A 16,811-nucleotide genomic window follows, 5' to 3' on the forward strand; every position below is an offset into this window, starting at 1 on the left:
CCTTGGATTTTAAATCATCCTCCATCTTTGCAGGAAAATACAAGTTGCCACGTGTTTACTCAAAACAAAAATGTTCTATTTTAACATAAGATATCCTATTTGATACAAAGTATTCCTTGAATGCATCAACACAAATCTGAAAGTCTAGTCATCTTCCTGGGCTTATTATGAAAACTAAGATGAGTGTAAGAACCAGCCTGTGTTGATGAAGGTCACTACCACCATCACACACACAGACATACTGTACATACAGTAAATACCTCATACGAAGTATTGCCCTTAGGAAAGACAACAGGATGCACAGCCCTATCTACTTGGCAGATCTATATGCTTCATGATCTCACTTGAGCAAACGGGAGGGAGACATTTTGTTGTTATGCAGAGACTGTGGAAAGAACCTGCCCTTTGGAGAGAAAATGTCAGCTCTCAACTCATAAAAAGTCTGTTGGGGATTCAATTGCCTAACTTTTACTATGTGAAAAAAATCGTATCCGACTGTAAAACTTTTTAAAAAAGAAACAAAAAGAAAATGTAATTCATTTTTCTTTAACAGCTCTGATGTATTCAGCCTGAGCTGTAAATTAACTGTAAATTCACAGGTTATGTAGTTTGCAGTCCAGTCAGTTAGTGTGTTTGTGTGTGTGTGTGTGTGTGTGTGTGTGTGTGTGTGTGTGTGTGGGGGGGATTGTTTGATTAATCTGATGGCCTGAGGATGAAAGATGTACCTCGTCCTGGAGGTCCTGCATTTAATATGTATGTACATCCTGCCAGAGGGCACACATGTGAAAAACCTGTGTCGGGGTGGTTGGAGTCTTTGACGATTCTGCAGGCTCTTTTGTGGACTCCTGGTGATCTTCTCAGCAGTCCTTATCACTATCTGGTTCTTAGTGGTGCTGTTCCCATACCACACAGTGATGTAGCTGGACAAGATGCTCTCTATGATGCAATTGGAGAAGCTGCTAAGAATCCTGGGTGATGTGCTGAATTTCTGTCTCCTTAGAAAGTACAGCCTTTGGCTCGTCTCATCCCAGCTAGAGATGAGAGTGGGCGTTTAGATTAGACCTCTCAGAGGCTGCTACACAAAGAGTTGAATTCATGTTCTACAAGCTGTGGTGTGATGTCTGTGGTCTTTACGACATACATCTATCATTACGACATACATATATAATTTTCTGGTACGATATAATATAGGCTGCTGATGTTGACTGCACTCACATACTGGTTATTTCTATTGACAGGCATGTTAGTTATGTCCCAAAAAATAAAAGTTGACTGGATGAAAGAAAGCCCTGCTATGACCTGGAGTGATACTCTTTTATAGTAAACTGAACAAAGCAGACAAATGGTTTAGTGCTGTATTGCACAATCCTTGCCGTGTTTCCTTTCAGTTCTCTCCTCTGTAGAATGTACGAGGCTGTAGGGTACATTGTCATCCTGTGATTGTACATAAGCAGAGAATGAAACATCTTGTTTTGTGTCGCGCTGAGAGGAACAAAACAGAGGAGAATGGGCACCTTATGAAACTCCGGCCAAAGTCTGAGAATGTTATAATGTGAACAAGTAACCTCTCAGAGAGGTAATGGATATGTCAGTTGGCTACATCTGTGATGTATCTGTTGGGTTAGTCTTAATTACTTTACGCTGTTGTGCTTTCTGGACCAGCTGGGTGATGTTACATGCCTAGGTGAGGGCATTACTGATGTGGATGCCCAGGAATTTAAAGCTGCTAACCCTCTCCACCTCAGATTCTGAATCATTAGCGGTTAATTACATCTTGTCTCCTTTCTCATGTCCATTATTATCTCCTTGGTCTGGTAATCTGTGTTGAGAGAGAGGTTGTTGTTGTCACACCATGTCATCAGACTGACCACCTCTCTCCTGTATGCTGTTTCATCACCCCAAGTGATCTGACCAATGACTGTGGTGTTGTCAGCAAATTTCAGGGTAGTGTTGTCCTTGTGTGAGGCGACGCAGTCATAGGTGAATAGTGCGTAGAGCATAGGGCTAAGGACATATCCTTGTGGATTTCCAGCGTTCGTCATCACATTGTTAGAGGTTAGATTCCCAATCCTGACAGATTGCGGTCTCTCAGTAAGGAAGTCTAACAGCCAGTCACAGAGTGTGGGATTCAGGCAAAGATTGTAGCGTTTGTGGGGGAGGACTGTATTAAAGGATGAGCTGTAATCAAAAACAAAGAGGGCTTTGTGCAAAGCTGCAGAGATAACGTCCTGATTGGATCTGTCGGGGCAGTGTGCGTACTGTAGGGGTCCAGTGACTCAGGTGTATTACACTGGATGTGGCCCAGAACCACTCTCTCAAAGCACTTCATTATGATTGGAGTGCAACTAGCCTGTAGTCATTCTGACAAGAGCCGGGGTTCCTGTTGGGGACTGGGATGATGGTGGTGGTTTTACAGCAGGTTGGGACTGTGGCCAGACAGGTTAAAGATGGAGGTAAAAACATCAGCCAATTCTGTAGCTCATGTCTTGAGGGCCCGCCTAGTGGAATTTATCTCGGCCTGCTGCCTTACGGGGGTTAAAGGCATACTATGTAACTTTTCCCTCTTCGGTCCCCCTACAGGTTGTCTCATTGGAACTACAGCTCGCGCGGCTGTAGTTCCAATGAGACAACCTGTAGGGGGACCGAAGAGGGAAAAGTTACACAAGCCGCTTTCTGACCAAGTAGTTACAGGAACGTAGTTATAGGAAAAGTCCACTTCTAAACAGATCTACTAACTACTCTCCCCCAAAACTGTTTTTTACAATTGCATTCCCACTGGCCAAGTGGCCATAGGGACTGGTAGGAGGGGTAAGGGAGTGATGCAAGCATGGCAACGGTCATTATAGCGTTAAAATCAGAAAATAAATACACCAAAAAAAGTATGAACTAAATACTAAATCTAATGTATATAGCATATTTGTCATATTTTAAACAAGTCTCCCGAAGAAAAACGTATAGATACGTTTCTCTTCGGGAGACTTGTTTAAAGTCAGAGACGGGGGAGAGAGAGCTCTCTCTCCCCTGTCTCTGCCTGCTGCGCTGTGGACGTGTGTGTGTGACTGTGTGTGTGTTTTTGTGACGGCCGGCCAGCCGCAAGACACACGCTTGTGGAGTTTAACTCCGAAAAGACAGTTAACCACAGGTTCCCATTAATCTTATGATGGACATGTGTTGTGATATTTAAACAAACAACCCGTCAATGGCGAAATAAAAACCTCTTATTTACGAGACTGGTCTGAGAGACCTTCAGCTTACAGCGGGGTCTCTGAGCCAGTCAGGTCCGTTGACCTAGGTTCATATGCTGAAAAGGGAACAGCGAAAAGACCCTGCCCTGAAGTAGGAGCTGAAAGAGTTACAGGAACTGCGGTCAGAGGAACTTAAAAATCCCTAAATTGGTCCAGTCAGAACACAAGAAAAAAAGGGTTCTAGGAATTTTATGTTCTAGGAACTGCAAAAATCCCTCCGGTCAGAAAGCGGCTATAGTATGCCAGTCAGTGGGGGTTCACGCATGTTTTAAGTGTATGTACAGTAAGTGTATGTATGTAACATGTGTATTCAATTAAAAACCTCTATGGCAGTAGGTAAATATGCTGAAATAAAAAATATATCACATTTACATGTAAAAATGATTAAAAATGAGAAAGGGAAGGAAGAAGAGGAACCAGATTGAGTGAATCCTTACAAAGCTATCTTATGCAACATTGTTGAAGTTTTGAGCGTGATTATCTTTCTCTGCAAGGCCCTTTGATATTTCTTGGAATATGAAAAAAAAATTGAAGATGTAGGCCTTTTTGCCTCTGACTGATAAAACGGGCTTGTCTACACAGGTGACAGTCCAACTCTTCTTTTTGATACTCTGTGCACTAAATCCTGGGTGAGCTGTGTAAATATAAACACTCTACACTGAGCTGTTTCTCATCTCATCCCAGCTAGAGATGAGAGTGGGCGTTTAGATTAGACCTCTCAGAGGCTGCTACACAAAGAGTTGAATTCATGTTCTACAAGCTGTGGTGTGATGTCTGTGGTCTTTACGACATACATCTTATAAAAAACAAACACATTTTTACCTCTATATCATTTTCTGGTACAATATAATATAGGCTGCTGATGTTGACTGCACTCACATACTGATTATTTCTATTGACAGGCATGTTAGTCATGTCCCAAAAAATTAAAATAACAGTTGACTGAATGAAAGAAAGCCCTGCTATGACCTGGAGTGATACTAATTTAATTTATTTAGTTCTCTCCTCTGTAGAATGTACGAGGCTGTAGGGTACATTGTCATCCTGTGATTGTACATAAGCAGAGAATGAAACATCTTGTTTTGTGTCGCGCTGTGAGGAACAAAACAGAGGAGAATGGGCACCTTATGAAACTCCGGCCAAAGCCAGAGAATGTTTTAATGTGAACAAGAGTAACCTCTCAGAGAGGTAATGGAAATGTCAGGTGGCTACATCTGTGATGTATCCAATTATACAAGCTAATATTGTCTGTGTTGGGTTAGTCTTAATTACTTTACCTTGCCAAACCATTCCCTAAGTGAGAAATAAACCTGCTCCATACTAATCTTTACTAAGCTTGGTACAGGCAGCAGTAGTTCACTGCAAATCTTTATTGCCAAAGAGGTCGGTGAAATTTAATTGGCTGCCACTCACTGTTGGCTGGTTAGAAACTAATACAAGATGGATTGAAAGGTGCATTTCAGGACAAAACCTTGAGATTGCCTTCTATTTATATTTAAATGTTCTGCTATTCTGGAAGAGCAAATAAGTGGTAAGTTACGTAAGTATAATAAGAACTGTTTTATCAATCCAGTGATGCATATGACATGCCAAATGATGGCATCTGCACAGATAGCAATCTGCTTTTCCATTTATACTTTGTTTCTCGTCACGACTTAGTAGTTTGCCACTCAGTTGAAAGATAAACATTTCTCCGGAGATGTATGTCTGTAAAACGGATTAGCACAACAGCCCTTCCACATTTGATTCTCACAAAATGAAAATCTTCTTGGTAAAAACCTCACGTCACCACAATCTCAGCCTTCAGAATACTATATAGGTGGAGATCTGCCAGGATCAGGAGAAAAGCCCATCATCCCTCTGCCTGCAGCTGTTTGTAATGAATGGCACCTGCTCTATAAGCTTATTTTCCTGATGTTCTGTCAAAAGAGCAAAGCGGCATTTGGCCCTTGCAGTGTGTGTGCTGCCCCATTCTTAAAATATTAAAGCAGTGCTCCATATAGTTTGGGGAAATGGTTTTCCACTGGGATTCACACCTTACAGGAGGGGTCAAAATAGTGAGAATGTGATAAACAATGTTACAACGAAACAGAGAATTATCACCTGAACCTACCCTCAGCAAAGCTTATCACCATTTTGCTCCCCACAAAGTGTCATCTTAGATTGGCTCCCATTGCTGTCACAGAAGCCTCCACTGAGATGAAAACCTGTTTAAGTCTCATAATCAAAGGCTGGAGGGCATAGTGAGGGGAGAACTTGGTCAAATCCTTTGAATACAACCATGAACAAGGGAATTCACAGCTCAAGACATATTCAGGTTCCAACAGTATTGATGTCTTCTTTCACTTTACTTGAAAGTAAAAATACACATTGATTTACAGGAATACATTTGCTTTCTATTTTTGTTAAGGGTCAGACATCAAAGTTAAGTGGCTTGAAAGATGGCAGCTATGTTTTATCCAAAGCAAGAAAAGAACAGGTATTCCATCTTCTTAAATCAATGTTGTTGTTTTTTTATACTTGTATTACTGTCTGTCAGTTTTATAACAAACTCTCATGGAATACATGTTTGTGTTCCAATGTTTACCAGATGATGCTAGATTGCATCCAATATACATGTAAGGTCAACACGGCACACTGTGCCGGTGTCAACACTTGGGCTTCAATCAACACCATTCAACACATGTTACTGCATTGTTTATATTTTACATACACTGCTACATAGCTACATGCTATAATGTCAGGAAAACCTGTGATCTTGTTTGCCGATGTTGTTATTGTTGTAATTATTTCTCTGCGCAAATTATTTCTCTGTTCTCAGTTGTGTAGTTTAGAAGTGGTTTAGAAGCCTTTATTGGTGATAGTGCTGCTATGCTCAGTAACACTCTTTCCACTGCTACATGTAGCTACATGCTAATGTCAGGGAAACCTGTAATCTTGGTTGCCAATGTTGTTAATTAGTGGGAATGCTGTTCAACAGCATTCCAACTATTGTTATTCTGTTCTTTATAAACTTCTTATTATTATTAGTGGGAATGCTGATTCAGCAGCATTCCAACTATTGTTATTCCTTTCGGCCATTTTTACTATTCCGTACGTTTTTTGGCTCTCCGTAACTTCTGCATACGTTCAGCTATTAAAACCATTCAACTTTTAAAATGTTCAGCTCTTTCAGCTAATGATGGGACTTCTTCAACTTTTTTTCTACTATTTATACTTTTTAAAATATTAAGCTTTTAATCATTTTATTTTAACATTAAACTCAATGAGAGCATGCTGCAAATCCTTAAAATCTTCTTCCGCTCCCAAAACATTCAGCTCTTTTGTACTTTCTCCTACTCTCTCCTTCAGTTTGATATATTTTACAGTTTTTGTGAAAAAGCTGTTTAAGGTTAGTGATCATTTCAGGATCATTTCATTTTTTGCGCTTAAACAGAGTGTGTATGGCGCGAGCTAGAGTGGATGATGTCATCGCTGATGGATGATGTTATCTACTTGTCATACACAATTTATACATCACAACATAGGTATTTTTGTCTAGTTTCAGGCAATGTGCTCAGTTCTGATATGACTTATACTTTTGGCTCATTGAGCATCCTAATGACAACAGTTCCAAATCTTCCTCCATTCGCTGCCATGTTAAACATCCTCCACATTTCCCAGCGAAACGCAGAGCGAACCACTTTTTTAAATCGCTGATATGCCCACATTTTTAGGTTTATCCACATAAATGTTATATTGATGCATTCACAAAGGCGTTGTGGTGGTCACGATTACAGCATTTGACTGATACCCCTTATCATTTTAGCAGGCTGAGCCTTTATTTGAGAGCTTGCTCTGTGTCTTTGAATAGCTCCAGTGTGGCACAACAGATGACAGTTTCAGCAGGTGACACGGTCATTAACCTGATTAAAGATGAAAGAGATCTCATCACAGACATCAAAGGATGTTTATCAACATGGTCACAGGTCATTAGTAGCCATGACAACCCTTTCACAGACAGTCAAATTGAATACTACAGGCATTAATATGAACATTAGTCTATATCTTTTGCGTTCCACTTCTGTCTGTCTCTGTCTGTTTCTGTTTCTCCCTGTCTCTGTCTCTCTCTCTCTGTCTGTTTGTTTCTCTCTGTCTCTGTGTCTGTCTGTTTGTTTCTCTCTGTCTGTCTCTGTCTGTTTCTGTTTCTCCTTGTCTCTGTCTGTCTCTGTCTCTCTGTTTGTTTGTCTGTCTCTGTCTGTCTCTGTCTGTCTGTCAGTCTGTCCGTTTCTGTTTCTTCCTGTCTGTCTGTCTCTGTTTGTTTCTGTCTTGTCTGTGTTTGTCTGCCTGTCTCTGTCTGTCTGTCTGTTTCTGTTTCTCCCTGTCTCTGTTTGTCTGTTTCTCTCTCTCTGTCTGTTTCTGTTTCTCCCTGCCTCTGTCTGTCTACCTTCTTCTCTGTCTCTGGCTACCTCCTTCTCTGTCTCTGTCTCCCTCCCTCTTGTCTGTCTATCCCTCCTTCTGTCTGTCTCTCTCTGTCCCTCCCTCCCTCCTTCTGTCTCTCTCTCCCTCCCTCCCTCTTCTGTCTCTCTCTATCTCCCTCCCTCTCTCATTCTGTCTCTCTCTCTCTCCCTCCCTCCCTCCTTCTGTCTCTTTCTCTCTCTCTCTCGCTCTCTCTCGCTCTCTCCCTCCCCTGTCTCTCTCTCCCTATGCAATGGATATGTCTGATAATAATACAAAGTATTTATACTTTTAGCCTTTTTAGTAAATTTATTTGAACTTCCACTTTTGACAGTATTACAGTTTAGCTTCCAGCTTTTCTAGAAATGTATTTCAGCTCTTAGCTCAGTTCATCTTCCAACTGACAATTTTACATTTCAACTTCCAAGTTTTTCAGCAGTGCAGTGCAATCCATTTGAGATTTTTCAAACAATTCATTTCATATTTCCGCATTTTCATCTCTGTTTCTCATAGCATTTGTAAGTCTTCCAAACTTAATCATAATTTCAGTTAGAAAATAAATTATTTTATATATTAGTGGTTATTCAACTTTTTAATGAAATTTATGTTAATTGAAACCATTCATACTTTTTGAAACTTTTTGAATACCGTTGAAACATGTATCGGGCAGTTTTCCAATCTGACTGAGGGTTTTGCAACTATGAACCACCAGCAAGTACAACTTAATTTAATGGCAGACCTCCAACAATACCACGCATGCGCTGATGTTGAGAATGTTGTAATCTGGTAGACTCCACACAGTGGCCCAATTCCAATCCAGCACCTACAGCCTCAATCTACCTACTTTCACTCTGTTTTCGCGTTCGCATGGAGAGTAGCCAAATGTCACAACCCTCAAATTTACTGCACAGACACATCTGCCAAAAAAGTGCATGTTTTGAATTTGGGAAAGCAATTTAGAGGAAATGTATTCATCATTAGTGTTTTAATACAGTGCCAAAAGTGGGCTAAAGTCAACAGAATATGCCAGTGCTTAATATTATTGGCTTTCTGTTCACATTACACAACTGAATTTATTTGGCTTTTAAAGCATAAGTGCCATAGGCTAATGCCTTTCATCCCTAAATGATAAACTGAACATTGAGCATGAATAATCAATTAGATAAAGACTGGATCCCTGTCATGAAAATGCCTCAGCAGTAGGCCAAGTCAACGATGCTTAAATTGTGGGCATTAAGGTGAGAAGGGGGGAAAGTTGATAGCATTTCCTCTGGGTAGTGAGCCAGACTACCCAGGGGATGAGAGGGGATATTCCTCCCCTCTCGCTTGCTCCACTATTAAGGCTTAGCGCCACCCAGGACGGTTGTGATTGGTTTGAAGAAATACAAAAAAGCAGAGCGTTTTTCCCCCCTATGCCAGAATAGATAGGTGGTGTAGCCAGACCATACTGCAGCGCTGACACAGCACCGTGGAGATACTGTATGTCTGGCAATGCAAGATTTCCTCCAAGGTAAACAAGGTGTGAGAATTCCTGCTTCTATCTTATTGAAACAAGGGACAGAACCAATCAAATACTGTGCAGGGTAAAAACATGACTCACACTATTCATTTGCCAATAAAAAAAGTGCCAGTAGAGGATTCTGTCTTTTTTTCTCAGGTACAAGCTCACACTTGGATGTCAAGTGGTAATGAAGCGATCCGCTGGACTGTAGCTCTAGAGTTGAAGAAGTCTGCCACTCCAAGAGGCTTCATCGGCTCTACTGACGGACGGAAAGGTCCTTGGCAATTACAGCTAATCACACGTGATGTCACACGTGAGTCACTGAAGTTATTTAGATCACGTGGCAGATGTGACAGACACAATAATTACAAGAATTAAGATGTGAATTGGTGTGAAACCAAGGGGATATCAGGATGGCTTTATAGCAAATGGGGATGGCACCGACTCCAAATACCCCAAATAAACTGACTGTATACTTGGGCCAGTTTTAATTAACTGATAATATATTTACTTTTTATCCCAAGGTTCAGTTGTTCCCATGCCTTTTTTCAAAGTTAGCAATTTGTGTTTTGACATTAGTATTCCTATCATCCAGTGTGATTTAAGGAAGATTCTGAAATCTGATGTGTTAACCTGTGCATATACTTTTATTGCAAAGGCTTTACCAAACAGGATTACATTATTATTGATTTGATATTAATTAAAAGGTTGGGTATGTAACTTTTATAAAAATAAGTTTTTGTCATATTTACTGAAACTGTCACTATTTCCTGACAGTAGTACACGAGACGGATAATCTGTAAAAAAAAATATATATATATATATATATATATATATATATATATATATATATATATATCAGGTTCCTCTGCCTCCTCCGAGTGCTCCCAATGACATTTGTAAGATTCCAGTGATAGGAAAGATTGCAAAAAGCTTAATCTAAAGCCCAGCCTTTCAAAATGTCCTTTGAAAAACCTATATAGTTAAGTATATACGCAGGTGACATCACAAATATTACTTCCATATGTTCCTATAGTCTACAATCTCTAACAACACTGACCTGACCCAGCAGCTCGGGCAGCCCCAGCACTTGTCCCGTGAACACTCCCAAGCAGATCAGGATGGAGTTGAACTGGCCTATTGAACCTCGGATATGTCTTGGCGTAATTTCTCCAAGGTACATTGGGAGGGCACTGAGAGCTATGCCTGTAAAAAAAAAACATATTCAAATCTTGCTATGGAAAGGACAAAAGACTCATGTTTGATGTGAGGCTTAAGAGCCGAGGTGATCGAGCTTTTGAGTCCATAGCACCTGAACTATGGAATGCTCTGCCTTATCCCTAAACAACGGTCCGCTGTTTGTGAGGATTCTTTTAAAAATCAGATAAAGACATACCTGTTTAGACAGGCGTTTTTGGTTGACTCTGTCTGCAACTGGTCTCAATCAATATTATTGTGTAATACTGATTGTGTATTGTGTTCTCATTCTGTTTTATGTTTCTTGTGTTTGCCCCTGTAAAGCACTTTGTGACTTATGACTGTGAAAAGTGCTTTATAGATACATTTTACATTTTATACAGGCCTAAACACTCCAAAATATAGAGGGAGCATCACTTTTATTTATGTGATACCACTCCCCTGAACGGTGAGAGGAAAAACAAGGCGAGCAGCTGGATAGAGCTGTGGTACCAGGAGAAGATTCTATTATCTTGAAATTGTATGTCTGGATTGTTTCTGAATCTGGATTGTTTTTCTACAGAAATGCACAAACACAGACAAAACCAACGACCTTAAAGGGGCGCTATGCAGTTTTGGACATTTCTTTGCTTTTTGCTCGCAGGTTTCTCTACAGAGCTCCCCCTACAGCTTCAGAATAGATATTTGGCAGCTCCTATGTTTACTTGTGTCTGACTCCTCACTCGGTCAGTCTTCCGTTTCTTCTTTCTCTGTTCCTCCGACAATGCTTTCCTAGCTTCCTGCTTCTTTTTTTTGCCGGCTCAGCCATGACGATAGCGTGAAAAACTCCATCGCTACCGTGTTAGCCGGTTCCTGAATGGGTGTATGTGTGCAGTGCCGTGAAGCAATTCGTTACATCGCAAGACCTGATATCACGCGATACTTCCTGACGCTGAGGCCGGCGTCAGGAAAGCCGAAAGTTGCAAGGGTGGTTTTTCCGCTCACAGGCGCTAGGGGGAAGCGAGACGACCACCATTCAACTCGGAAAAAAAGTCATATAACCATTCCAGTGACTCCGAAGCTGTTCAGTTAAGGTAAATTAAGCTAAAAAAAACTGCATAGTTCCCCTTTAAACCCACACTGACTGATGATTCAACATCCAGCAACATTTGAGAAATACTGTCTTGAATTGTGTGGCAATGTCCTGGGTACTCACATGGCCTCGCCTGTGCATTAGAAATGGTCTGCTTTGGTGGAACATTTAATCCTTAGACAGCTTTTTGCACAAATCAATTTCCATGGTTTAGAAATTGTGATTGTGCTTTGCAGGAAATAAGTATATTTCTTTAGGTACCACACATCGGTGCTGAGCTGAATATTGTTCCTGAACCTCTTAACATTAAGACCTTAGACTTGCTTGAGGATGTAGGTAGCGCTTGTTCTGCAAAATCATTGTATCTCACTTACACATGATCAATTTTTACCAGGAGCAGATTTTGTAGTTACTACAATTTCTCAAAATCTCCTGGAAATTTGTGTCTGTAGGTAACACAACCCACAGAGATGAATGAGCACTGATTTCAAACTCTTCCTCCATGATCGGAAAAATTCTCTCAGAAGGGAAAGTTAGACCAGTAATCAATGTCTCTAGATGATCAGTGCATTCAGGTTTGTCAAGTTAACCCCCCTTGATATCTGCCAATTCCAACAGATATTTATTTTTCCTTGGGGTGGGTTTAGACCAAAAGTCTTTATTCATCTTTATGATTTGCAACTTTATCATTCTTTTCACTTAAATGTGGTAACATTTTTGATCTTATGTGAAGCTTCTTAAGTTTACGGTTTCTCTGAGGCAATGTTCAGCAACTCAGGTAAATGTGTGTTTATTTTTTAAGAGGCTCTGTTTACTGTAGCTGTGATCCAAAGATGGTTACTCAACTTCATATCTTAGTTTTAGAAACATTAATATGTGGTGTTCTTGGGAACAAAAGTATTTGTACAATGTTAAGCACACACAGTTTAAGGTTTCTTTCACAGGTAAGTTTGTTTGTGCAACTTTTGATATTATTAGTTCAGTATGCTGTCAAAGTCTGTATTTGACTTACATTATTGCATTTTCTTTCCTCTCTCTACCATGTAGTAGTTTCCTCCACACTGTCTTTTGTGCACTGCCTGGTGAGTATAAAATAAACACTTACCAGAGTTTACCCCGATTATGAGCCGGCCAATGATGAGCATCTCAAAAGATTTGGCCCTTTCACCCAGAGTCAGCAGCAGAGCAGCTATTACAGCAAAGATGTTATTCAGCAGCAAGGTTCCCTTTCTAAAGTCAAAAAAAGAATATGGTTGTAAAAAGAAAGAAACATCACATACTGGCACAGGTGAAAATTAGCCCACTCAAATGCTATATCAATAATCTCAGATAATGTATTCACTTCAGTGCAATTTGTCAAAATGAGCGCAATTAGGTATTTGTGATATAATTTCCAAATAGCAGAGCTATGTTCACAGCTAGCTAAACTAACTTCTGAAACATTTATATAATAAAATGTATTGATATAGCACTGCAGATAAAATCAAAAACAAATGAAAACAACAAGGACACTCAAAAACCATGGAAGATAAAACATAAAAAAATGTAAAACGGCAAGAGTGGAATGATAAAATAATACATGTTCATAAACATGTTTATATTAAAAAACGTTTTAAGAAGGGGCATTCAACAAAGTGTTTTGGAGCAAAACTGGCAGGTTAAAAAGCCTTTATATAAATGAAAATAATAGCGGCAATTCATGGCTTCAAGAGGATAAAAAAGGAGTTAGAAGGTGTAATATTCTTCAGAGCCAGCAATGCAGAGAAATCAATGTGTATTCTCCAAAGGAGGCTGCTCAAGGCCTGTCAAGCTTAATGTGGCTTTATGTGTGAGAAAAACCAATGAATGCATGATCACTTCAGAATTATCTTTATAAAGACTGAAAGGTGTTTTGTATCTTAACAAGTGAGAGAATATTAACAAATGTTTACATATATGAATTTTACTATCACTCTTGGGTCATAAGTATTATACCAAATTAATCATGATGTGGGTGCAATGTCACCCTCATAGAAAGAACAAACAGATCCACACACCAAGTAGCTCCCGTTAGAAGGATTTTAATGCTAGTGACATTTTGAGCCAACGGCTCTTCCTCAGACAATGTCACCCACACCACACTATGTATGTGTCCTAATTTGGGTTCTGGATCTACCAAAAGATGCAGCTGATGAACACGGGTCTTTCAGAATAAGGCCAGTCTGAATCTTGGCATATTCTCATCTTCTTCGCCTTACGAGACTCAAACTAATGGTGCATTTAGGCAGAGAGACCTGCCCATTTTCCACCTAAACATTTTTTTTCCCACTTGCAGTTTTTGCACATTTTGGCTGGACCGTAGGATCGTAGGACCAGCCCTCCAACCTCAAAACTCTGTCCCTCTGTCACTGTGTGATGAAGTTCCACCATTGGTCAGAGTGAAACGGAGTGTGCTGATGTGAGTATATGACTGACTCCAGCATCTACAGCTTCCAGACTTTACGGGCAGACAGGGAGTAACAGTTTAGTAGAGAGTTGTTAGGGCAACTTGGGGACCAAAATCAACAGGAGTTTTAATGTCAAACTTTCATGGTGGGGCTGCTGTGATTCTCGGTGGTGCTTAAGCCCCATCTAACGCCACTTATGTATCCAATATAGACACACAAGTATCAGCTCGTGAAAAAAAGGACTGCACTTGAGGAAAAAACAGAAAATTCAGAAGAAACTAACTGTAACAAAGAAGACATGATGACACAGAGGAGATCTCAGTGTGAAATCAAGACTACAGTCATGGGAGGTTTTCAAGTTGTTTTGGCCGATTGGCAGTTTTTAAAGTAAGAGTATGTTGTTTGTGTTGCAGTTTGCTTGTGACAAAATTCACAGAAATCTGACAAATATGCAGACAGTTTAGAAGTTAGGAATGTACTTTAAATATGAAGCAATATATTACTTTACACATCAATATATGTGCAAGTGAGTCAACTCACCTTCCCAGTACTTTGAGGATTATAGAGACGGCGAGTGCTCCAAGAAGGCCACCGATGGCAAATATGGACACCGTGACAGACCAGAGGAGGGTGGCTGTCTCTGCTGCAAGAGGCTCCCCATATCTCTCAATCCATGTGGTATTGTAGAAAGCTTTAATGAACTGCAATACAAAGACACCTATTTTAATTCATAGTTAATTTAATTACATGGTTGCCATATTTGAATAACCTTTAAAAGGCAAAAACCCACAATTCAAATGTAACCAAAAGGTAGTTCCACTATGACAACTTAAAACATAAGACTGGATCACGCAATACAGAATGTGTATGTATTAAGTGTTTCATACCTAAGTGTATAAACTGTGAGCATGAGGCAAATGCACATTGACTTGTGGCTTCATGATCCCAACCAATCTACATCATTTGCCTAGTTAAAAATATTTAAAAAAATGACTTTTACAAAATGAGTACTAAATTATCTGAGGAACTCATTTACAAGTGTACAGAAATGGACGTACTTAATTAATATGTCTGTTTACATGTCTTAATGTAGGGTTGGTATACTGTTTATCTGTGTTTTAAGCCCCCAACATCCTAGTGCCTTCCAGGCAGCACTAGGATTAGGCAATGGTTATGGTTATGGTTAGGGTTAAGGTTAGGGTTAGGTGTCTTGAAGTCAACGGCCGCAGTGCTGCCTGGAAGGAGACGCTGGGGGCTTAAAACACCATCGGGCTGATATACTGCAACTAGTTAACCCTGGAACAACCTGATCTCACAGAATTCCGTGAAATGAACACGGCCCCTTAAGTTAAGGAAAAGATTGTGGGTGGGCTTATGTTTCCATGACACGCGGGACAACAACGGGACGGTTGGGTTTAGTAAAAGAAGAACGGGACGGTTGGGTTTAGTAAAAGAAGAAAGCGACGGTTGAGTTTAGTAAAAGAAGAAAGCGACGGTTGGGTTTAGGAAATGTGACACACGGGACATGATCCATGAGTCCTGTGTTGTTTGGAATTTTCACACATTCCGTGCCACCACCACGTAATGCGGTGTTAACAGTTCGTGAATATTTCACGAGTTTCTGTGAGACCAGGCTGACCTGGAAACAGGTTTAATAGCAGACAACATTTAAACAGTATAAACCTTGTGGTAAAAGTCTGATGCACAGTGGTACTGCAGTCATTTCCATTGCCTGCTATGGCTGTCCTTGCAAGCGTCAGGCAGAACAGCGGTGAGTGCCTACCTCGTTTAGCATCACTAAAACTTATTTTTGACGTGACATCTGAAAAACACCATTATCCTTACTTTTATTGAGATTAAAAGAAGGGCCCACACTGGTTTCTATTGGGGTTTTAATGTAGTTTTTTCATTGCAGTTCAGGCAGCCAACTGGAACAGATTAATAATTACCAAGGATCTGACTTTGTTACTCCCTGCAAACATACACCAAGCTGAGTCAGTAATGAGTTCACCCAACTGTCCCTCTAATTCCCTTCGTTAAAGCAATCCCTGTGCATTTGCTATGTCACAATTAAATGAAAAGTATTTGTATTTGTTGTTGCAATTTAGTTTTTTGACTTTAATAATGGAACTAATTGTTTTTTGCTGTGACATGATTTTTTTACAACACGGAAAACTAAGTGAGAGGTGCATTGCATTTCGGAATCAGAATGAAATCTATTGCCAAAGTAAATTTTCACTTGCATGGAATTTGCCTTGGTGTGTTTGGTGCATACAACAAACATAAGAAAAAGGAATTACACAAACAATAAAGCAAAGTACTGCAACAATTAAGAACATGAATATAGAATAGAAATATTGCAATACAAATAAGTAAAAGACACAATAACAAATGTGTTCAATATAACTGTTTTAGAAAGGAAAGGAAGGATGTACCTTTTGTGCAGGGTGTGCAAACATATTAATCAGGGGATGTACAACAGTACAGTTCACAGTATATATAATATGTGCAATGGTCAGGGATAATAGTCCAGGATGTGAGTTGAGTTTCATTGTTAACCTGCAGAGAGCAACAGGACTGGCAATACTATATGCAAAGCGGTGGTGCAATACAGCTTTTTCTTTTTTGAAATGGAAACCTAACTTTCATGCCAAAGTGAAAAATGCATATATTAAACCAATTACAATCGTCTTGGGTGGCGCTAAGCTCCAGATGCAGTGACGGTGGCTCTGCAAAATGGTCTCGGGAAGGAACTTGTTTTGGTGGGACAAATTTTCTTCAAAACTTGCCATTTTCAGCTTGTAGCTGGCTAGCTCAAAGTTTGATGTTGTTTCTCGAAGCGAAGGGATTTTGAGAACGGCAACACACAGAGAGCAGAAGGTGAGGGACATTGCGTCGGTCGTCAGGCAATTATCCTGGAAATGTACTTACGT

General features: G+C 40.0%; 1 protein-coding gene across 2 annotated transcripts in view; it reads right to left on the reverse strand.

Annotated features, from left to right (window-relative positions):
* The window catches only part of slc2a9l2 (solute carrier family 2 member 9, like 2), a 98,824-nt gene that overhangs the window by 75,018 nt on the left and 6,995 nt on the right, over positions 1–16,811 (reverse strand). For both annotated transcript variants that reach the window (XM_078247951.1, XM_078247950.1), the window contains exons 4-6: positions 14,419–14,579; positions 12,558–12,682; positions 10,244–10,389 (exon numbers count right to left, since the gene is read on the reverse strand). In XM_078247951.1, coding sequence (XP_078104077.1) covers positions 10,244–10,389; positions 12,558–12,682; positions 14,419–14,579 — 432 coding nt within the window. The remainder of the gene's footprint in view (positions 1–10,243; positions 10,390–12,557; positions 12,683–14,418; positions 14,580–16,811) is intronic.

This window comes from Sander vitreus, chromosome 4 (genome assembly GCF_031162955.1).
Source record: "Sander vitreus isolate 19-12246 chromosome 4, sanVit1, whole genome shotgun sequence".
Classification (NCBI taxonomy): domain Eukaryota; kingdom Metazoa; phylum Chordata; class Actinopteri; order Perciformes; family Percidae; genus Sander; species Sander vitreus.